General features: G+C 36.9%; 1 protein-coding gene across 1 annotated transcript in view; it reads right to left on the bottom strand.

Moving 5' to 3' along the window:
* Window positions 1-24,014, bottom strand: part of LOC150098133 (NBAS subunit of NRZ tethering complex-like) — a 1,063,858-nt gene that overhangs the window by 308,930 nt on the left and 730,914 nt on the right. Inside the window, exons 39-40 of the mRNA XM_090406267.1 lie at window positions 13,876-14,008; window positions 3,139-3,271 (exon numbers count right to left, since the gene is read on the bottom strand). Coding sequence (XP_090262393.1) covers window positions 3,139-3,271; window positions 13,876-14,008 — 266 coding nt within the window. The remainder of the gene's footprint in view (window positions 1-3,138; window positions 3,272-13,875; window positions 14,009-24,014) is intronic.

The raw sequence follows: 24,014 nt of genomic DNA, 5'->3' as shown, positions 1-24,014 counted from the left end.
GGCCAAGAAGTGACCTTCTTAAGGGGCCTGTGGAGTTTTCTAATTTGCGAGTTGGTGGGATTGTATTCGATAGGGAGGTAAGTAGCCCGATATAACAATAAGACTTTCAGCTTACCTGTATAATCCTTTTGGTTAAGCAATACTGTGGCGTTCCCTTTATCAGCTTTGGTGATTATTATTTTCTTGTTTTTCTTTAATTCCGGTAGAGGTTTAACACTTTCATTGCCAAGCTGAAAACTGGAATTTCGTGTGGTGGCCAAATTTTTTTTATTTTTTTATTTAGTTAACAACGTCCGCGTGATCGGCCGTTTGGTGAGAACTCGCATCGCGTGATATCATTCATTGCCAAGCTGAAAATTGGAATTTCGTGTGGTGGCCAAATTTTTTTTATATTTTTATTTAGTTAGCGACGTCCACGCGATAACACGTGATCGGCCGTTTGGTGAGAACTCGCATCGCACGATATCGCGTGATTGGCAATGAACGTGTTAATTTCCTTATTGGGCATGTTGGCTTTTGGTGGTTTAGCTTTGGTCAGAACACAAGCTACATCCAATCTGATATCGTTGGCAATGTGGTTTGGAAGATGTCGTATCCCGCGTTCAATTCTTATCATAATATCTTCAGCTGGTATTCTTCTGGGCAGAATGATGAAGTTGTAGCCACGTGCGAAGGCATCGAGTGCTTCAGGTTTAACACTAAATGACGAAAGGTTGACTACCGTTTTGGTAGGAAGTTGTGGTTTCGAGATAGTCCTTTTTTAAATTTTCAAATTTTTTGATATGTCGATCTCATACTTTTTTAAATTCTTTCTCCGCTGCAGTGCACGAGATGTTGTATAAAATTGACCAAATTTCGTGGCTTAAGGTGCTTGAAAGGTCATCTTCGAGTGCCTGTATAGCTGAGTTAGCTTCACTCAGGAAACAGCGAGTAGCGGCAATTTGTTCTCTGAGTAAGGCTTGGCTGGCACAGTTATAAATACGAAGTGCCTTTTGGTACTTGAATTTCACAGAGTTAGGAATTACCTGGTTATCCTGGCAGCATTTTAGGAAGGCAAGATGATTCAGTTGTCTTGATAGCTTTAACTTCATTTTACCGTAATGGCGTGCTTTACATGTGATCTCATCTATGTGGATTATCGTAATTCTCGTGGAAAGGCTTAGACGTTGGTTATGCATTTTTAACTAAGTATTTTAAGGAAATTACAACGTCACTAAGATATACATTAAAATAAAATTTAATAAACTTCAATATTTCGGCAACGTCACGTTGGCATTTTCAAGAAACTTAAGTACAAGACACATGCATTTTTGAAGAGAAAGCCTTAAACTCTGCCCCACAAAAACCAACCATTTGGCTTCACTATGTTGATGATGTGTTCGCTATTTGGCCACATGGCTCCAATGCACTCATCTCCTTCCTAACACATATAAACAACCAACACCCCAGAATCAAATTCACCCTGGAAGAAGAAAAAAACAACTGCCTTCCTTTCTTAGACACACTAGTCACCCGCCAGCCTGATAGAACCTTGGTTTTCTCAGTCTATAGAAAACCCACCCATACAGGCAGATACATTCACCAACAATCCCACCACCCCTCCTCGCAACAATATGGAATCATTAAGACACTACACAACAGGGCTAAACTTATCTGTTCAAATGACGATGCCCTAACCACAGAACTAAACCACATTCTCAACACTTTCTCAGCCAATGGCTACCCCCCCCCCCAAAAATCCAAAAAATAATGAAATCAGTAACCCCCCCCAACAAGAATTACTCTAAATCCATTACCATACCCTATATCCGAGGCATCTTGGAAAAAATTGCAAAAAATCCTAAATAAGCATGACCTAACTTGTTGTTACAGACCATATAAAAAATTGGCATCCCTTATCCGCTCTACTAAAGACCAACCTCCCCCCCCCCAGACCTACGTGGTGTACACCAGGTCCCTTGCAGCTGTAAGCTGTCCTACTTTGGCCAAACAGGCAGGACAGCCAATATCAGAATTTCAGAACACAAGGACTACATCCTGTTTCACCAGTACAGTCACTCTGGTCTTGCTGACCATGCACTGGATACCTGCCATAGAATACAGTGGAAGAAAGCCACGATAGTACACCATAATAAATACAAGTATGAAAGGCTTTTTATGGAATCAGCTTCAGTCCTAAGAAACAATCCGAACCTCAACAAATTTGGCTGCATGAGACTTCCTCAAATTTGGGAAACCTGCATCAGAAGACCTTCAGCCCAATCGCCCAAGAATACCAACAATGCCCGCTAGGGGGCACCATCAGGAGTTTAGGAGAAATAATAGCTTCCTGCTTCTTCCTCATTTACTGTTTGTTGTGCCTGCGTGCACGTGTCTCGTACTTAAGTTTCTTGAAAAGTGCAATGTGACGTTGCCGAAATATTGAAGTATATTAAATTTTATTTTAATGTATATCTTAGTGACGTAATTTCCTTAAAATACTTAGTTAAAAATGCATAACCAACATCTAAGCCTTTCCATGAGAATTACATAAACTGATAGACAGCATAAGTTGATGATGACTATATACTCCACTTCTCCAACTCATGTCCAAAGCTGCTTTCTTCTACAATCAGCACCTTAAATATCTATCTCCATTCCATTTTTGTGACAGTCTGTCAGCCTAGTCACTTTGAATGTTAAGAAAATAAAGTTTGTTTTTTCTCAGAATAAACCTCCGTTTCCCTTTGGTAACCAATAAACTTATCCAAATGTGAAAACAGTGTACTGAAGTTGAGTGGATTTGGAATTTGTACAACAGAACTAATAGCTGGACTGATAAAAAGTAATGTCCTGAAAAGTCATGTTGCTGGTTTCATTATAAAACCAGCAACATGATAGCCATGTTGCTGGTTGAGTGGGCCTTCCACAATGAGTCTGTAGACTCCATGGAGGTTTCCAAATAATAATAATAATAATTATTATTATTATTATTTAGATGTTTGCACCTGTTTTTCTTTTTCCTTCTCAATGAAAACTGTTACAAATTATTGCTTACATACTCAAACTATTTCTAAATTATAACAATGGAATGAAAAAACTTATATTTACAACCACAACGACACTATTTAATTTCCAAAAATCATTATAAATTAATACCTTGAGAACTAACTCTTGTGGATGTTGCCTCTTCTAACATATCTTCTAAAAAGGCAGCTTTTAATATCAACATAGTTAATTCTAAGGAATGGGTAGCATCACATACTGCATAGCGAGAATAATCTGCATCAAGCTGAAAATGTACATTATTTTAGTAAAAGAGCCTATTATATAATTCAAGCGTCAGACAATATTTATACAATATAATGAACTGGTTATAACATAATACATCATCATCATCTTCCTTATGCCCTCTTTTACCTTGCGGTGTCGAGGGTCCATCGATCACTGGACCTCTCTCCGTTTACAGGATAAGGTGGTTGGCCTTATGCCCTGGTGTATCCTATGGCCTGTAGTGTTGAGTTCTCAAGGCCAGTTTGCCTGCTTTGCAGGAGGAAAACCCCCAGAATAAACTGGGGGAAAAACCCTTCTGTCCACGCCCAAGATTGGCTAACTTGGCTATGGCTGAGGAAGATCCTTCAGTTCCTCACGTCACCGACGGGAATCGAACCTAGGACACTCCTTCCCCAGGCATATGGTTGTGAAGCGCATAGCCACTAGGCTAACCGCGCAGACCAAACACGCGTAACATAATACAAGAGACAAATCATGGCATTTATTAAAATTTCATCTGCTTTTCGAATATTATGCAGCAATGGCTTCCATCATAGAAAATGTCTTGATTAAATCTATCAAACGAGTACGTTAAGAGCTACTGGAAATGGCATTTGCCATTTCGGTGCTTGGCAACCAGAAGAAAGAAAGAAACTGTTATATGGTCAATTCTAATTACTGATTATAAATGAAAGATTCCAAGATATTATATTATTGATTTAATCCTTTAACCAAGTGTAAGCAAAATAACATTTAGCTTACACTTGTTTGTGAAGTATCTTCACAACTGGACTATTGTATATAGAGGCTAATATGTTGATTGGATTTTCATGGTATAGGTGTGAACACAGATTAATAAGAAAATAACTATTTATTGACTTAACTGCTAATATTTCGCTGGTATTCTATCCAGCATCTTCAGAGCACACAAAGTTTGTTACAGTAGCGAGACAACCACAATCAGGTGTAGCAGTGGGACTAGTATGAACAATTGTAGCAATTAAAATTCAATCAACATGTACGATGAACACATAAGCCTTTCCACATGATAGAGGCTACTAACTTCACATCAATTGCCTTAGTAGCCCATAATGCAAATCACCCACCTTTTCAGTTGTGTATAATACTATGCCTTATGGGAAGGGCCATTACTCAGACTGGTTTCAACTTTTGAGGTGAAAAAGTAAAGGGGTGTTCATCATAGGCCTAGCATAGTTAATATAAGGATGCAAGAGAGCCTGATAGCATTAGAAGAAAGAAAAGACAGACAGATTGTATGAGAGAGAGAGAGAGAGAGAGAGAGAGAGTAAAAGGCCTCAACTTTTTTTTTATATCATCATATAACCAAAAGCTATTGTTTTTTTCTTTTTCACCAGTCTCATGCAGATGAATAACCAAAAGACGAATTGAAACTAAAGCGCACAAAGATTACTAATACCCAGGTAGTTAGCCTTATCTGAGTTAACAGCCTTGAGTTGGCCTTCTGTGTCTGGGATTATTCTCCAGTCATCCCTGCAGGTAACTATAAGCCCACATTGAACTAATTGGACAGAACCATTTAAAAAAACCTTTCATGGTAAAGATAGACAAAATTTTATCTCTCCCTGGCAGCCAAAAAAATTCATATTACCTAGAATGCTTTCTTTCTAAATACAAAAATTGTCTGACTGAACAATAAAATTTCCACAAAATATTGTAAAGCATTTGTATGTCATATTGCAGATTTTCAAATTTATGTTTCTTTCTAATTTTTCATAAATGGTATTTTAATTCATTAATTATAAAAATCAAAATTCTCTTCCCACTGCTGACAGGAACTACAAAAACACCTGTTCTGTTGTAAGTAATGGAATACCCAACACTTTACATACTCTCTTCCATACACAGGGCAAGAGAGCAGCTGTAAAATGCATGTTCCAATCGGTAACAGATGTCACAGAAGAGATCTCCAATGTTAAAGTACCTCTATTTGATACTACTGACTGGAAGAAGGTGACCATATGCAATTCTTCCAGCAAGATCCCTCCTGTTAGGGTATCCCTGGAACTTTGGTAAGTTATGAAACAAAATGTTGTCAACACCCAACTTGTGGAAGTCTTAGAATGAGGTTAAAAACTTGATTATACCAAATTTTACTTTTATTTCAATTACAATTTCAATACAGAATATTGTATCAATATTAGAAAGAAGCACAGAATGTTGCAGTATTCAGGAGCAATCTCAGCTTTCGGAACTCTTATAATCATTTACTCCACATAGGGGAAGATGAAAACCCAGGTAGTACCAGAAAAGGTCTGCACATGTGTGACTGGTCTGCAATGTTTTATGGATTTTTGAAGCTGTATTTCTTAAATAGCAGAATTTTAAGACTGGAAGCCCAAAGCCTCAAACTTTCTTTGATAGTTGAATTCCTTTTTTAACTTCTAGGTATTGGCTGGACCAAAAAAAAAAAAAACTACACAGATTTATAATGCAATTGTTTTTATTCAGCTTCTGTATTCTTTATTCTTGAAATCACAACACAGCTTCTGTATTGTGATTTCAAGTACTAGGATTTAAGAGAGAGAGACTGGTACAATTTTCCAGTCTCCTAAGTTTCAGTAATTTTGTATGCAACTTCTTGAACCAATAATATTGGATAAGTGGATAAGGGAACTCAAAGTAAAGTGATGGGTTCTCTCATAGGGGATAGTCCAAAAGGAATGCCTCCCAGATCCCATTTTCCAGAAACTTTTAATCTTGTCTTGTCTGCATTAGCAGTTAATCTATTGATTTTGCTGAATCTTTCCTAAATACCAAAAAAGATGTATGTGGAATCATTGTTTTCCTTCACAGCTAAGGAACTTTTATTCCTTGCACAGCACTTGTACTGTCAACTTCCTGCAAGAAAGGTCCAAGAGCCAATGCAAAGAGAAATGGACTAAGAGAAAAATCTTACTCGACTCCTTGTTGAATTCTGACAGGGTCTGATAGGAACCAATTAACACGTTCGCTGCCATGCTCCTCGGGCATAGTTTGTTACTGTACTCCAAGCACTTTTACTTCTTCAAGGTCAGTACGAGTAATCTCGTAGCCGGCGGTAATCGACATATGAGTATATGAGCCTCACAAGCCAACTACGAATATACTCATATGTCAATTACCGCCGGCTACAGCGGTAATCAACATATGAGTTGGCAGCGACCGTGTTAACTAGGAAGTGGGTAGTTGAATTGGCATAAGGCTGCTTTAATAACAGATAGCAGCTTTTTAACTACACCAATTTGCTAGAGGATGTGGAAAGAAAGAGATGCCAGACATTTGTGAAATGAATGAGTAAGGTCTACTGATAGCACTGCCATTGGCTACTTTTTCATATTTATTAAGCAGAGTAGATTTAATACTCTCATCGGCCAAGAAATCTCATTAGTGGGAGCCAAACCCAGAAGAGATACCAAGGCTGAAGTAATGCAAAAGTCATATATTTCCCATATATAAATAGCAAAAAGATGTCACATTATTATTAAAACACTCTGGATTAGAAATAGACATTGAAAGTTTTCCCATTTGGTTAAACTACAAATTAAAGATGCCAAGAAATTATATTATTTGTTTAATCCTTTATCCAAGTGTAAAATGGAAGTGTAAGCAATACAATCTTGCATGTGAAGTATCTTCATAACTGGGCTGCTTGTGTATAGAGGCTAATGACTCAAAACATCAGCTAAATGAATTAATGTGGAATGACAATGACTTGCTGAGTTAGTGAAAACAAAATAAAGAGCTGTGTGAGGAAATGGGAGTGCAGTTTGTAAACATGTGGAATGCATTTGAGAGAAGGATTTGTACAAAGTGATGTGTTGGAATTAAATAGATTTGGTGTGAGTCAACTGGAAATATTGCTAGAAGGAAGGACAATGAGTCATGTGAGCAAGAGTTCAGAAGAATTCAGAGGTGAAGTGAAAGATCAGAAGAGGGGAAAATGGGAGGGAAAGAGTGAGGATGGACAGGTAAACAGCATAAGAATGAGAATGGTTAGAACAAGAATGGGATGGCCTGGGATGTAACAGGGGTAGCTGAGTCTGTAGAGATAAAGGTGACTGGATATAGATTAATGTGAGAAAATCACCATTAATAGGTAGACATGAGTAGGATTGGTCACAGGCCTAGAAGTGAACTTCTGTGTTTATTTATGAATGCCAGGAGCATCAGAAATAAGGGAGATGAAATGGTCTCACTGAATGAGTTTATTAGTCCAAAAATTGTTGGAATATGTGAATCATGGTTGAATGAGGATGATATCCTGTCAGGAATAGAAATGTAAAGGGTACAATATTTTTCATGAGGACTGATAAGACAGGAACAAGGGGGGGGGGATGCTGATGATGATAGTAGGGAATTATGTAAAACCATATAGTTGAAATGCAAGAGGGAAATAGTAGCAATGGCTCTGAAGCAGTATGGTATGAAATAGAGGTTGACAGGAAGAGATATTTAGTTAGCTGTTGCTACAGGATAGGGAATGTGGAAAGTTATGATAAGAAATGTATAAGCAACTTGGGTAAACAAGTTAGTACACAAGGAAAGGTGATCATTATAGATGATGTTAATGATGGTAATACAGACTGTAAATAAGAAATAGCATTTGGGAATAAGAAAAATTAATTTCTTGCGTTTGTGATAGACAACTATCTCTGGCAGTATGTAAAGGAGGGTGCATGAGGATCATGAGATTTTGATCTAATTATTTCATTAGAGGATGTAATTAGAGTGGAATGCTGCATTTCAACCAACCTGAGAGAGTGATCCTTGGGTGTTGACCAGCCATATGACTTCCATGAGAAAAGGATATCATGTGGAACTAGGAGTCCTGTGATTATGAAAAGCTTGAGAGAACAGTTTCAAGCTATAGCATGGAATGAGGAGTTAAGCAGGAATGAGATAAATGCTGCACCGACTAAGAAATAATTAACACCATCAATGTGTGAATGTTCAATGGTCAAAAGGCTAAGTGAAGTGGATGAATGAAGAAATTAAGCACAAAATCTGGAAGAAGAAGGTACCATGGAAGCTACATAATACAAATAAGTAATATTCAATTGCTTATTTATTTAAAGTAATTCCTATGAGTAATTTATATCGACTGTGAATAATTAACCGAGTTTGACTTGTAGACCTTTTATTGATTACAAGTGAATGTTATCTGACTCTTCTACTTATTCAGAAAAATGTGAGGCTTTAGGACCAAAAATACCATCTGACAATGGGCTCACCTCTATCGTCAACCTATTACTAACTTGAATAGGTTTAGGGAAGAGGCTATAGCACACATGATCCTAAAGCCTCACATTTGGTATTGATATTTTTATTATATCTAAGCACACAGACAAAGACATTTAAGATTTTGTACAATTCCTTAAGAATAGACATCCAAAAATCCATTTCACATTAGAAATAGAAAAGAATGACAAATAACAATTTCTAGATATTATTGACAAAACAGTACTTGAAGATTAACCTTAGAAGTTTACAAAAAAGAAACCCATATGAGTACGTATTTACATACAAGCTGTTTCTATTACCCTTAACAAAATTTAATAATATATGATAATATTTTTTTATAATAATAACATGGAATCGGAAGACTCATTATGGGAGAACCAAACTGTCTATGTAATATCCTTTCTTTTAGGCTTGCATGGTGATCTGAATGCATTTTTGAAAATTATGGAGACAACTACCGTGTTTTAATAAAAACTTTAGTTTAATATAAGTAAAATCTACAATTTGATGTTTTGACCTTTATGTCAAGGTCATCTTCTGGAGCGTACAAATATACACAAGAAACAAGCTATACTACAATCAAACTGGTTCGTTAAAGACACTGACCAACCGTTACCACAATTGTTGGCCTGACCTCTGGTGGAAAAAAATAAATAAATAATACAAATTAAAAATAAAAAATAAAAAATTAAACATCAATGCTAGAGTCCTATTATTTGTGTTGTCTACTATATACATATATTAACATCATTCCAGCCAGTTGGAGTGGAATGGTTTCTAATACTAGCTAAGGATTGGCTAGAGTCCTGACTTATGCTGCATCTTACATATTAGGTAGGCTGAATGTGTGCCATCCAGATCCTTGGAATTTTCATGCCATCTTTGTTGTTAATATTTGGGTGGTTTATCAGGATTTCGCAGGATTCCTTAAATTTCCTTTCATACCAAGTTTTTGTGCGGTGTAAAGAGCAGGTGCTTTTCCAGTTGATTTGGTGTAAGGTGTTGAGTGCGTGGTCTGAGAGGCCTGCTTCACCATAATGGTTATATTTAACGTGTCTAATGTGTTCTTTCTTGCGTATAGGGATTGTCCGTCCTGTTTCACCAATGTACGGTAAGTTACAGGTGCAGCGGATGCAATAGACTCCAGGATGTGCTAATGGGATTCTTAGAGGAGTTGAATATGGTTTCAAGTTTAGTGGGTGGTTTAAAGGTGGCATTGAGGTTATAATGTTGTAGGATTATGTCGATTTTTTCCAATAGCCCTTTAATGTATGGGATGGCTATGGTTTTACTGTAATCTAGATTCGTTTTTGTTGTGGTTTTATAGAGTATTTTATTGACAGTATTTTTGTTATAGCCATTATTTATGAATGTGTCACTAATGATTTTTAGTTCTTGTTTCATGGCTTGCTGGTTAGAGCAAATAGTTGTGGCTCTGTTTTTAAGGGTGTTAATGACTCCATATTTTTGTGCTGGGTGGTGGTGGTGGTATGAATTCGCATGTATGTATTGGCCCGTGTGTGTCGATTTTCGGTAGACCGCGAAGGATAGACTGCCTGAAGGAAGATGTGTAACTAGTGTGTCTAGGAACGGGAGCGAATTTTGGTTTTCAATTTCGATGGTAAATTGTATGCGTTCGTGTTGTTTGTTTAGGTGGCTGAGGAATGTGTTTAGCGTTTGTCGCCCGTGCGGCCAGATCGTGAACACGTTGTCCACGTATCTGAGCCAGACTGCCGGTCGTAGCATGGCGGAATCAAGAGCCCTTTGCTCAAAGGTTTCCATGTAGAAGTTAGCAATTGGGGTGGGATAATGGTGAGCCCATGGCTGTACCTTCCTTTTGTAGGTAGAATTTGTTTTGCCACACGAAGTAACTGGACTTTAGTATGTGGGCAAAGAGGGCCGTAATGTCGGGCGGAAATTTGTTCTGTAGTAGGAGAATTGTGTCCTTGTTTTTATTTTTTATTTTTAATTTGTATTTTTTTTTTCCACCAGAGGTCAGGCCAACAATTGTGGTAACGGTTGGTTAGTTTAACGAACCGGTTTGATTGTAGTATAGCTTGTTTCTTGTGTATATTTGTACGCTCCAGAAGATGACCTTGACATAAAGGTCGAAACATCGAATTGTAGATTTTAGTTATATTAAACTAAAGTTTTTATTCAAACACAGTAGTTGTCTCCATAATTTTCAAAAATGTCTACGTAATATCTTTCACATCTCTCCTTGAACCCATTAAACAAAGCACTCACAAGTGACTTTGGCAACACATTTCATTTATTCGCCACTCTCCAAGCAAAATTCTAGTCTTCATGCCCTTACTAACCATACTCTTACTCAACTTCCATACATCAACTCATGTTTGACCAACTCTAGCCAAGTGCTGAAACATTCCTCCTGCATTAATTCCTTTTCCAACCAACAAACTCTCAATTTGGTCACTTATCCCAAAGAAACCTAGGAGACTTGACTGAGCACAATAATCCAGATATGGATATATCAAGGCCTTTTGAAGAGAAATGACAACTCCTCTCTGATCATTAGTGTGTTCTTCAATGGTCAAGTAATGCTATGAGTTATCTTGGCAACCTTACAAAAGTCCTGTAAATTTCACCTATCTACTAGTGCCCATGTACTAATACTAGGCACAGTTCCATCAATGTGGTGCATTGCTTGTAATCTATTTATCGTAAAATGCACACCTTTATATCTGAACATTTAACCGACGGCCATTACATGTTTTGCTCATACTGACAGCCTATTTAAATTACCAAGCAAATTCTCCACACTGCCTTTATTAATTAAACTCTCACCTAATTATGCATCATCAGCAAACAACTGTATATATCCCTTCAAATTATTTTGTATATCATTTATGTGCAAATTAAACACTAGCGGTACTAGCACAGAATTAGTCACCATATTTTCTCCTGGATTCTGCTTCTCCATATACCACTTTTTGATATCTGCCCATCAGTCACCTCTTATCCACATAACCAGTATCTTATCCATCCCCATTTGTTACAATTTGCATAACAGAGTTCCATGTGATATTCTGCTAAATGTCTTTATAAAATCCAGTAGAATCATCATGTAGCTATTCCTTTTATCCAATTCAGCTGTCACTCTATTAAACGATTTAGTAAGTTATTAAGGCATGACCAACTCTTCCCAAAGCCATACTGCAATCCTTATAGGATTGCAGTATGGCTTTAATACTGCAATCCTAAATAATAAAAATACAAATCCTTATAGAGTATAACATTATTATTCACCCATTCCTGAATTCACTCATTGGACAACATTTCCAGTAATTTTATTAGCATTTCATAGATACTGAGAATTGCAAGAGAATTTTTTACTATTCATATTCCCTTGGAACTCTGCCAGAGTTCCAAGGAAGTTCTTTCTTTGTAGCTCCTGTTTAATGATACTACTCATCCATCTAATTCCTACCTGATTAATTTTCCTGACCTCGGTTATACAATCTGATGTTGCATCCTTCAGACGCCCATTGACTATCTCCTATGGACTGCTAATATCCTTTTCTCATAGGTTTTTATGTTATGGCACAACTTCAAGCTCTTAATGACTTATTTTGGTCATTCTCACATTCATCTTATCTCAATACTTGGCACTTCTTCAGTGAACAAATCTCTCTCTCTCTCTCTCTAGATACCTAACTCTGAATCCATTTATGTGCATTCCATCAGTATTATATAAATTTTTCTGGCCAAATTCAGTAACACCTTCACATCCTTCACCACAAAATACTTCAGTCAACATCTCTTCTCTCAAGATCATTAATACCAGCTAAAACAATTCTTTCATTTTATCTTTCTGCATCATGACAGCATTGCTAATATTGTTAATTTTTGCACCAGGGAACCTTAAAAAATAGTCTAAAATATACTCTAGAGTAATGCAATTATAAGAAAAAAAGAACTTCAAATCCTATTTCAACAGTTCTTCCAAAATGGTTACTCTAAGAAGTTATTAAAGAAACTCTTATCTTCCAATGAACCATCCAACATTAACCTGTATTGTTGGTTCATTTGCTATCAATATCCAACTTCCCATCAGATCGCCACTATCATAGCATGGAAGGAGACTTGCAATCTTCACCTGCTTACTCTTTTCCTTTTTTACTTGTTCCAATAACACACCTTCACCACAAATTTTTATTTCAGTAAGTGCCTCCATAGCACAATTGGGAGAATGACGGTATGTTGCGCCCTTCAATTGGAAAAGGCCTAAGTTCGAGTCTCGTCATGACGGAAGGAATCTTTATATGGACTTTTGTAATCGAAGGTGAGTTAGCCGATCTCATATGGAGGTAGCAGGGTTTTTCCTCCTGGAAACTCGGGTTTTTCATACCGCAATCAGAACACATGCAATTTACAGACAAAAAATACTAGCTGTTGTGGTGGTGGGCAGTAGATGGCGCTGATGTAGATGATTGGTAGTAGAGGTTTGGTGTAGTGGTGGGGACCACTACACCAAATTATTATTATTATTATTCGTGACTCCTTGGAGGTGTCACGAATAATAATAATAATAACCTTGAAATTAATTATAAGGCACAATCTCCTTACTATACATTGGCAACACAGAAAATAGCTCAATTATGAAAATCAGTTAACATTAGAATGGCCAATACCAGTTTACACTTTACAAAGTTTCCTACATTCCTCTAAAGAACAGTGTTCTGTTCTATAAACAACTTGGTGTTTATAGAATAGAACTCTGTTCATGCAGAAAGGTATACATGGATCAAACTGGAAGAAGGTTTGAAATCCATAAAAAATAACATGTAGGCAAAGCTGAAATTTCAATCAGTATAATAATTAACATGCAAAGTCTTCATTCCAAAATGGATAATCCTGAGCCATGCAACAATTAAAGTAGTACACCAATTGTGGTTTACTCACCACAGCATTTTGGAAGATATTTCATATTGGAACATTCCCCATCACACTCTCTCAACCCAGCACTGACAACAAACTTCTGAAGCATCAACCACCAAACAATCCCCAATTCCATCAATAGACAAAATAAATAAATAAAGAGAGAGAGCGGGTGGGGGAGTATTTACTTTAAATGATAATATGCTCTTATATAAAATTAGATAAAAGGATTTGATTTCAGTCTGATAAAACCAAGCTATGCAAGACCGAGCTATACCAATAATCACTAAGAAAATCAACTATCATAATCATAAAGTGATTCTCAATGGCTGAACAATCTCCACACAAATTGTGAAGATAAACAATTAAGAAACTAGTTATGCTTACAATATTCTTAACAGGTAACACTTTTATAAAAGAACCCAAACTTAAAAAACAAAATTTATAAAAATCACTTACCTTACTAATATGAAGTTTATCGAAGAGTTCTTCAAAAAAGGCACAAGTTCCTATTTTAGTAAGCTCCTGATTGGTATCATAGCAGTCAAAAGAAAAATTCTGTTCACAATAGAAACCAAGAGGCTGGATCCACCTTAAAAATAAAAAATAATAAAAATAAATTATAGAAAGAAAATAACAGTCCATCAGTAAGTTAATATACTTCTAACACGTTGACCGTCATAATGCTAAAAAATTTTGTGATCCCCAGGCCAACTTCTTTTTATTTTACATTTTGCCGAAAGTAACATAAAATAATCATATTTTATGATTTTTTTTTATCTATTTCATGCAGCTAAATAGATTTGTTAAGTGCGAATCATGTGTGCACCGCATGGCCTGAGAAGAATTTTTTCACTGACTGGGCCGAGCGGTGCACACGTGATTCGCACTTCACACAAGGTCAAACTTGTGTGAAGTGCGGATAAATTTGTTATAGTGATAAATATTGTTATAAATTGCCCTAATATGGGAGACTACGAAAAAGAACGTCATTTAGAAGCCTTGATAAATGTTCTATCTGATGACGAACCATACAAATATTTGTCGGAAAGTTACAACAGAAGTGATCTTAGTTCTCTGTCTTCAGATTCTGATTCTCTCATTGCTAGAAAGAGAATAGAAGTATCTACAACTAGTAATACCGAAATTTTCGCTCCTAGTACATCTCAGTTTACTGCTGCTCATTCTGTAGAACAAACAATTGATGATGATGTTAAAAGAAATCTACATTTGACTAATGATTCTTCCTCAGATGAAATACTAGGAAATGTGAATTCAACCGACCTACAATGGAATGAAATTACAGGTGATAATCTAAAACATTTTCAGTTTGTGGATAATAATTTTGGAATAAAACAAAATGTTATTGAAGAAATGCACGATAAACATCCTGTAGACTTCTTTTTTATGTTTGTTGATGAAGGACTGCTGGACCTAATGGTACAAGAAACTAACACATACGCTCTTCAAAAACTCAGTAAGACAATTTTACCAAAAGCAAGGATAAGAAAGTGGAAAAACACAAATCCCAATGAAATGAAGATATTTTTGGGTCTGCAAATTTGGTTCAGTTTAGTGCAGATGCCAAAATTAGAGTGTTATTGGTTGAATAACATCCTCTAGTCTACAGAAATCAAACAAGTTATGTCAAGGAATTGGTTCGATCTTCTTCTCATTAACTGGCACTTCACAGACAACGAGGGTGGAAATACTTCTGAAAGACTTTATAAAATTACACCTCTCATAAATCATATAAGAAAAAATTTCCAGAAAATAATGACGCCCTCGAGTAATATTTGCGTAGACGAAACTTTAGTTCCTTTCCGAGGTCGTCTTGCCTTTCGTCAATACATCAAGAATAAACGACACAAATTTGGCATAAAACTATTCAAATTGTGTATTGAAGATGGATATACATATGATTTCAAGATATACTGCAGTGCAGAAAAGACCAATACTACTAATAGTGTTCCAACTTCATTTGTTATGGGACTTTGTGAGAATCTACTTGACAATGGACGAATGATATTTGTAGATAATTATTATGCCAGTATTGAATTAGTGCACAAACTTTTGAATAGACAAACACACCTTGTAGGCACTTTGAGAAAAATTCGAAAGGGAATTCCACAGGATGTTACCCAGAAGAAATTGAAAAAGGATGAAATAATTGGTAAAGAAAGTGACCCAGGGGTGGTGGTAATAAAATGGTGCAATAAACGTGAAGTGCTTATGTTATTAACAAAGCACACAAACAAAATGAAATCCCTTACAGAAAGAAATGGTAATGAAGTGCAAAAGCCAGAAGCTATTATGGACACTAACAAAAGCAAAAGTTTTATTGATCTATCCGATCAGGTAAAAGCCTATACGTCTTGTCTTCGAAGACACATTTATAATGACATATATTATAAATAAATATTTAGCACCATTGTTATTGTTTTACTCAACATTAGAAAGTGGTCTAAATCAGGTAAAAATAAAACCCCTATAATAGGTCATGTAGTTGAAATTCTACCTTGCTAACTATATAAACCTGTTTACCAGGCCCCACATTTCCATTACCCATAAGCATTTCATTTAGATATGAATCACGGGTGAACTACATGGCCTGAAAGAAAAATCTTTATGTGAATCAAATATAATTCACGCAACGCATTGAAAAAATGTAGTGTGAATTGTATTTGATTCATATGGCGGTCAACGTGCTAATAATGTGTCAAAATGCAATGTACCTCTACACAATAATATGCAATGCACAAATCATACATTCATGAAACAGTGAAAATGATGATTATTAATGAGTTGCTGGTTCCAAGCTCTCAACAAATTATAATTATTACATGACACCTCCAGGGAGTCCAAGGACTCATCGAGGGAGGTCACTTGACCTACAAGTCTGTGTCCACCACTCAAATCCACCAACTACAATGAACTGTAACTACACCAATGCCATCTACCACCCACACCACCATTTTCACAGCCAATCACAAGCATCCATGTCCACAGGAAGATTCGAATGCACAGCCTTTTACTGGAGAGCAGATACGCTAACCACCCAGCCAACTAGGCTGGTAATTTTAACATATATCCGAAGCAGCATTTTTTTTAACTACTGGTCCAAAAATATGTTGCAAAAGAAAAAAAAATTAACAGTCCCATTATCTGATAAGCACCCAGGACATTTCATCAGGATTCTTGCTTACAATGTAATACAGTTTTCCGCATTCATTATTAAACTTCATGAGTCTACTCCATGTAAACCTAATTATGTAACATTTCAACCTCCACATCACTACCCAGAGTACATACATACATGCTGGCCTGGTTGGCAGAGTAGATAGCATATCTGCTCTCCAGCCAAAAGGCTGTGGGTTTGAATCCCACTGTGGGCATGGATGTTTGTGATTGTCTGTGGAAATACCACTGGTGGTTGGCAGTAGAACTACTAATAAAAATAACACAAGGTACATCTACTTTGTCATATTTTCAGGATTATGTAGTTTTTGGTGGAATGAAGTGCTTTATTTCAGAAACAGGAGTGTTTAATTTAAGGAATGCAGGGCTGGGACTGCAATTACTGATAGATTTAGAGTGTTACTTATTAGCCTCATCACTAGAAATATTTCATTCTAGAAACTACTGTTTTATTCCATACTGTACAGAAATATTAAGATATTAAAAAACTGAGGGAATCAAAGCAAATCCTCTATTACTAGAAAATTCTTTAGTTAGCATTGGGTAAAGAGATTAACAATCCATCTCTCAGTAAATTTTTTGGAAGAGGACTTCTTAATTCTGATTAAACTTTTGGAAACTTTTTTCATATGCATTGGCATTGTTTGATACATAAATGACTAGATCTGATAATTCAGGGTTTAAATTCTAGAGACATAAAAAAATCAATGCATAACAATTAAATGTGCATATCAAGTTATGTGTTAGTATCAAGACTTAATAGTTTATCATAGTGCAAAAAGAAAAAGGAGCATACCCTTCATTATCAATAATCTGCATCATCCAGTTATTGAAGTCATTCTCAAGGCTAGAAAAATCATAATATGATCATAAAGGAATATCATGCAGAAGTGAGTATGAAATATTCAGACTAGTATTCCAAGTAACGTTCTTATGCAAGCTAGTATCTTCTGACTTCAACTCTAGGTGCAGACAAGGGTAAATAGGTTGGAAGTAAGTCCCCCCCCCTTGGCTAGACTATAATAAATTTAGTTTAATCCTTTATCCAAGTGTAAGCAAACAAAGTTTGACCCTGAAGTATCTTCAGAACTGAGGCAACTTGTGGTAAAGGTGGACCAAGCTCTCATCACTCCTTGTCTTAGCATCTCCTTGCAGACATATATAATGCTATGCATTAAAGGAAGGGCCACTACCCAGACTGGTTTTGACCTTTATTGAGGTCTCGTCAGTGGGAGTCAGATCCAAAGGTAGTGATGCTAAGGTGGAAGCAATGGAGAAGTCATATTTACCTATATGAGTTGCCAAAAGGTGTTTCACCTTATTATTAAATTACTCTGGATTTAGAGAAAGATGTTGGAAGTTTTTTTTTTTCACTTGGTTAGACTATAATAAATTTAGTTTAATCCTTTATCCAAGTGTAAGCAAACAAAGTTTGAGCTTGAAATATCTATCTTCAGGGCTGAGGCAACTCGTGGTAAATATTCATGGTAATTTTTACCTGGGTAGTGGCCCTTCCCTTAATGCATACATGCATAATTATACATGTCTGCAAGGAGATGTGCTTTGCATTATAGTAGATACTAAGACAAGGAGTGATGACAGCTTGGTCAACCTTTATCATGAGTTGCCTCAGTCCTGAAGATACTTCAGGCACAAACTTTGTTTGCCTACACTTGGATAAAGTATTAATCTAAATTTATCATACAAGGGTAAATAGCTTGGTTGCCTTTGGAAGATGATAATAATCTATCAATTCATCAGCAATTTCTAGAACTAGCAATGACAACATTACAGTAATTATGGAATCTGAAGATAATTACAGCAGAAAACTGATCCTATTCTCATCTAATTATTAACTAGATAATTATTAGCCAAAACTACTTTGATAGTTCAAGCAGCAGTCAAACTCAGGACATATCATGGAAGGCCACTGATATCAATGGCTTGCCACTGATCACAAAGGACAATGTCATTAATGCTTATAATTGATTTTCATGACAGTCTAACTTACAGAATTGCAAAAGAGCTGTAAGTTTTAGAGAATATTAATATTATTATTATTATTATTATTATTTTTTTTTTTTTTTTTTTTTATATTATTATTACGGGTATCTCCATGGAGTCAGTAGACTCATCGCGGGAGACCCAAACTAGCAAAACAATATCTGTCATATCTCTTCTTGAATTCATTTACAGATGAAGAGCTCACAACAAAGTCAGGCAATGAATTTCACTCATTCACCACCCTCCAGGCAAAAAACCTTGTTCTGACACCTTTGTTAACCACACTCTTCTTTAATTTCCAGAGATGACCTCTTGTTCTTCCATCACTATCACACAGCTGAAACATTTCCCCTGCATCAATCCTATAAAAACCTTTTAGTAATTTGAATGTTTCTATCATATCCCCTCTTCTTCGCCTATCAACCAATCTCTGCAATCCACAAGCTCTCAATCTATCAATGTAGGGAGCATTTTTTATATCACTCACCAACTTGGTCACTCTTCTCTGAACCCTCTCCACAGCCTCCTCATCTCCAAGGAATCCAGGTGACCAGACCTGAGCACAGTAATCCAAATGTGGAAGTATCAATGCTTTATAAAGGGGAATAATAACCTCTTTATCTCTGGATGTCAGTGTGTTCCTCAACAACCAAGTAATCCTATGTGCAATCTTGGACACCTTAGCAATGTGTCCTCTGAACTTCATCTCCTTATCTACCAATACCCCTAAGTCCCTAGCCTCATCAATCTCTTGGAGTACCTTTCCATCTATGTAGTACACAGCTGGTAATCTTTTAATCCCAAAATGCAAGACTTTACACTTTTCCACATTGAACTGACATCCATTTTCTTTTGCCCATTTTACCAGCTTATTTAAATCCTCCTGCAAACTTTCAACATCAGCTTGATTTTTTATTGCACTACACAACTTTGCATCATCAGCAAACAACTGAATATCTCCCTTTAAGCCGTTTCCTATATCATTTATATACAAATTAAACAACATTGGCCCAAGCACAGAGCCCTGAGGCACACCACTGGTCACCTGCCTCATTCTGGACTCGGCTCCCCCATACACCACCTTATGGTATCTCTCCCTGAGCCATTCTCCTATCCATATCACCAATTTAATATCCATTCCCATCTGCTCCAATTTGCGTAACAGTGTTCTATGGGGTATCCTGTCAAAAGCCTTAGCAAAATCCAGAAGTACCACTGTGTAGCCAGTTCCTTTGTCCAACTCTGATGTTATTCTATTATGAATAGTTAATAGATTGCTAAGCCAGGATCTACCTTTAACAAAACCATGTTGGCCTCTATAGAGTATCATATCCTGATCCACCCATTCTTGAATTTTGTCTTTAACCAACTTTTCCAATACTTTTACCACTACTCCTGAGATGGTGATTGGTCTGTAATTCAATACCGCAGTTTTAGAACCACCCTTATGCAAAGGAACCACTTTGCCTAACTTCCACTCCCTAGGGACCATACCAGAGTTCAAACTTAAATTAAATATCCAGGTAAGAGGGGTTGACAATTCATTTGCACATTCACGCAACACCCGAGCTGATATTCCATCTAAGCCTACCACAGTGTTTGCATTTAAGTTTTGCAATATATTTAATACTTCTGATTCTTTAGCTTCAATTCTCACATTAGGTATTGCTATAGGTATAGAGATATCCTCACTTGGGTGATAGACTTTTGAGAAGTGATCACTCAGTAACTCGACTATTACATCTGATTTTGTCACCTCAATACCATCAGCACCCACTAAGGTTATCCTTCCGAAGTCATTCTTCCTCTTACTTGCCACATAGCGGAAGAACTCTTTTGGGATTACCCTTGATCTCTTTGGCTAAGGTCTTCTCATAATCTGATTTAGCTTTTCTTACTATGCTGGTAACCTTCCTAGCTTGAGCCTTGTACTGCTCATGGGTGTTCTGATCGCCCTTCTCCTTGTAAATTCTCCATAACATTTTCTTTTTTTGCAGTTCAAGCTTGATACTACTGCTCATCCATCTAATGCCTGCCTTGTTTGACCTCCTGACCATGGGGACACAATCTGATATTGCTTTCCTCAGATACCCGCTGATTTTATCCCAAGCACTGCTAACATCTTTCCCTTGCAATATGTTCTGCCATGGGATGGCTGCAAGCTCACTCCGAAGCTTGTTATAATTGCCTAACCTGTAGTTCCGTACATACCCCTTCTTAATAGAAAAATCCACAGATTTTGCAACCTCCCAAGTCAATACCACATGATCGCTTTCACCAACTGGAGGTAACGAGGACACCTTACTTATGCATATAACCTCTGAACCAATAACCAGGTCCAACACTCTCACACCACGTGTCCCTTCAGTTACATGCTGTTTCAAGTAATTATCTCGTGGAAGATGTATGAACTCCATTTCCTTTTTGCTACGTGATATTTCCTCCTTCCAATTGATATCACCATAATTAAAATCCCCCATAATAATCACTAAGCCTTCACTCATTGCACTAAGTTGCTGATGCATGAATTCAATATCTCCCCCCGTACTCCCTGGCCTATAGCAGCATCCAACTGTATATTTGGTTGCGTTGGTCACTATTTCGCACCAGACTTCCTCAAATGAACTCTCATTTACATGTCTATCATCATGATATACTACTTTCTTTGGCTGCAACACATCAGCTATCATCAACAGTACTCCTCCTCCTGTTCTATCTTCTCTATCCTCCCTGAAAATACTGTACCCATCACATTCAATTCCAGTGACCACATCTTCTGCTGACAGCCAAGTTTCACTAATGCCTACAACTTTTGGTGAAATTTCACTGACTAATGCCAAAAATTCTTCTCTTATTTCGAATGCTTCTAGCATTGGTATACAAAAATTGCAGATTCCCTCTAGATCTTGTACTGGCTTTAGAACTGATATATAAGTCACTAACTACCGTAGTCCTATGCCGATTTTTATCCCCTCTCTTCTGCAATTTATTCTGCCTATAAGGATCAATAAATACACAATCAGTGCTAAAGTTTCTCTCTCTTACACTCAGCCTTTTCAATATTAGTTTCCATGTCCAATAACTTCAACCTGTTCATAAAACAATAACTTCTTCAATCGCTTATGTCCTTCCATGTTAAGATGCAGACCATCTCTAGCATACAACTGCCTTTTCCCTTCAAACACACTCCAAACATCAACAAACTCCAGACCTCTTTTTCTGCACATTCTTGCAATTATATCATTCATTATCATTGCTCGTCTACTTAACTCGTAATTGTCAAAACGAGGCAGCACACACACTATTCTCCCATTGACACTTTTCCTCTGCACAATATCTAATAATGTTCTTAAATCTTTTCCTACCCGATTTATACTACCTCTCAAGTCATTCGTACCCACCATAACTATCATCTTGTCTGTTTCATGCCCTCTCTTTATTGCTAAAGCCACTCTTTCTATTGTCCCATCAGCCAAGCACTCCTCATGCATACCACTCTCCATACCCTTAATCATAGAATCACCATATATTTTACCACTCTTAACTTCATTCAAGTCCACACTCATGGCCTCATTCTCTACACTATTCAGCATGACTCTCCCAGCTTCATTACTCAACTCTCTATTACTTACCCCCCCACTCTCACTACATCTCATTTCTTCTAGGCCACTTGTGGTTTTATTATGTTGACTCCCAATCACTCCCATACTATTTATTACTGAATCATTCACCAAAGACTCACCCATATGTAATCCTGTTCTAGTTACTTCAGCTAAAGTAATCTCTATAGTCCTAATTTCTCTGTTTAACACATTAAACTCAGCTTTAACTTCCAGTATCTCCTTACCGATCACTTCCACTTCCTCATGAAGAAGATGAAGGTCATTTTTCATTTTCATAAACTCCCGCCGAAGTTCTTCCGCTACGGTCCCGATGTCAGCTTCCATTCCTAAACGCTCCAGCCTATCCCGACACTTCTCACATACGTCGACATTTTCTTTCTTCTCATTTTGCCAGACCGACCACAGATCCTTCACATTTTTCGGTGCATACATATAGCAGTTTCCGCAACGCATCCATTGCGAAAAATCTAATGCTGAGCCAGCCTTTCGTGTAGTAGTAGAAGTTCTGCGCGCCGCTGACGTACGTTTCTTGTTGGACGCCATCTTTACACGTTGATATAGTGAAACAAATGGCAGTGAAAACACAATATATACAACACAGTTCTAAACAATAATACCACTGAAGGTCACTTGTTTCTAACCGATGCACAATTGCAGCACAATTTGTGACAAAAAGCCACACTATATTTAACTTTAAAAACACGTTTTCTAGACTAGCTAAACTCGACCGCCACATTTACCAAGGACACTAGAGGTAGTCTGATGCTCCTTCAGGCTGGATGTAGACTCCATCTGAGTTTCTAGCCGATGAAAATTTAACGTTAGTGTTTTTCATCTTGTCTGCAACTGCTGACCGTTTTTCCTTTGATCTTAATATCACAAAGGGGAGGGACTCTCTCTTTGGGCTTTGCGGCTGTGTCAATCGCTGCTTCACTTTCATCGGGCTGTGACGTTATGTCCATCGGTGCTGCTCTCTCCATGTGATGATGTGGTATTTGGTATTCTGCTGCTGGAGATTCCTGCTTTCGTTTCTTCCTGCTGATCACCTGATAGTCAGAGTGGTATGCATGGGGGTTATCGTCAGGTGTTGTTGCTGGTTCTTTGTCTCTTGGGTGTTGGGAAGAGGTTCAGGGGATTGGGGTCCTCTGTTTCTACTTCTGCAATCTGGTGAATTTGGACTTTTCCTGGGAATTTTGTGTGCAGTAAATTGCCTACATGTCTGAATATACAACAAAAATACCATAATTTGCACTTAAAAATTAAAGCTAAATTTAAGGAATGGTCCATCTGATAATGAGAAAAATTTTGATATCCCTTTAACTAACTGACATTCTAGAATATTAATCCCATACCTTTCTGGAAGATAATCTGGAGTTATTTACCACTCTAATCCCAAGATATTTCACCTAGAAGAATGAAGTCAATATATATATATATATATATATAAAATGAATATGAAGTAAGATAAGAGTCCAATAATGAAGTAGCCCACTGGTTCCTATTTATACCAATTACTATTTAAAACATTTAGAAAACAGATTATGCCATTATGTGAGCAGATTTCAAAATATGGAACTAGACAATGGAACTGTCCTTTGATCCCTTTGGGTTGCTACAGGTCAAAAGATATTCAACAGTAAACTATGAATATATAAATTGATAAGTCATCCAAGTGTAACTATGGATGTGAAAAAAAAACAAAAAAACTTGGATATCAGCAGTGAGAATGAAGAATATAATTTAAGCTTATGAAAAAAAAATCCAAAGAAAACT

Source organism: Typopeltis vanoorti, chromosome 16 (genome assembly GCF_054136105.1).
Source record: "Typopeltis vanoorti isolate ZY-2024b chromosome 16, IOZ_Tvanoo_1.0, whole genome shotgun sequence".
Lineage (NCBI taxonomy): Eukaryota > Metazoa > Arthropoda > Arachnida > Uropygi > Thelyphonidae > Typopeltis > Typopeltis vanoorti.
This window is presented reverse-complemented; position numbering and strand designations above follow the sequence as displayed.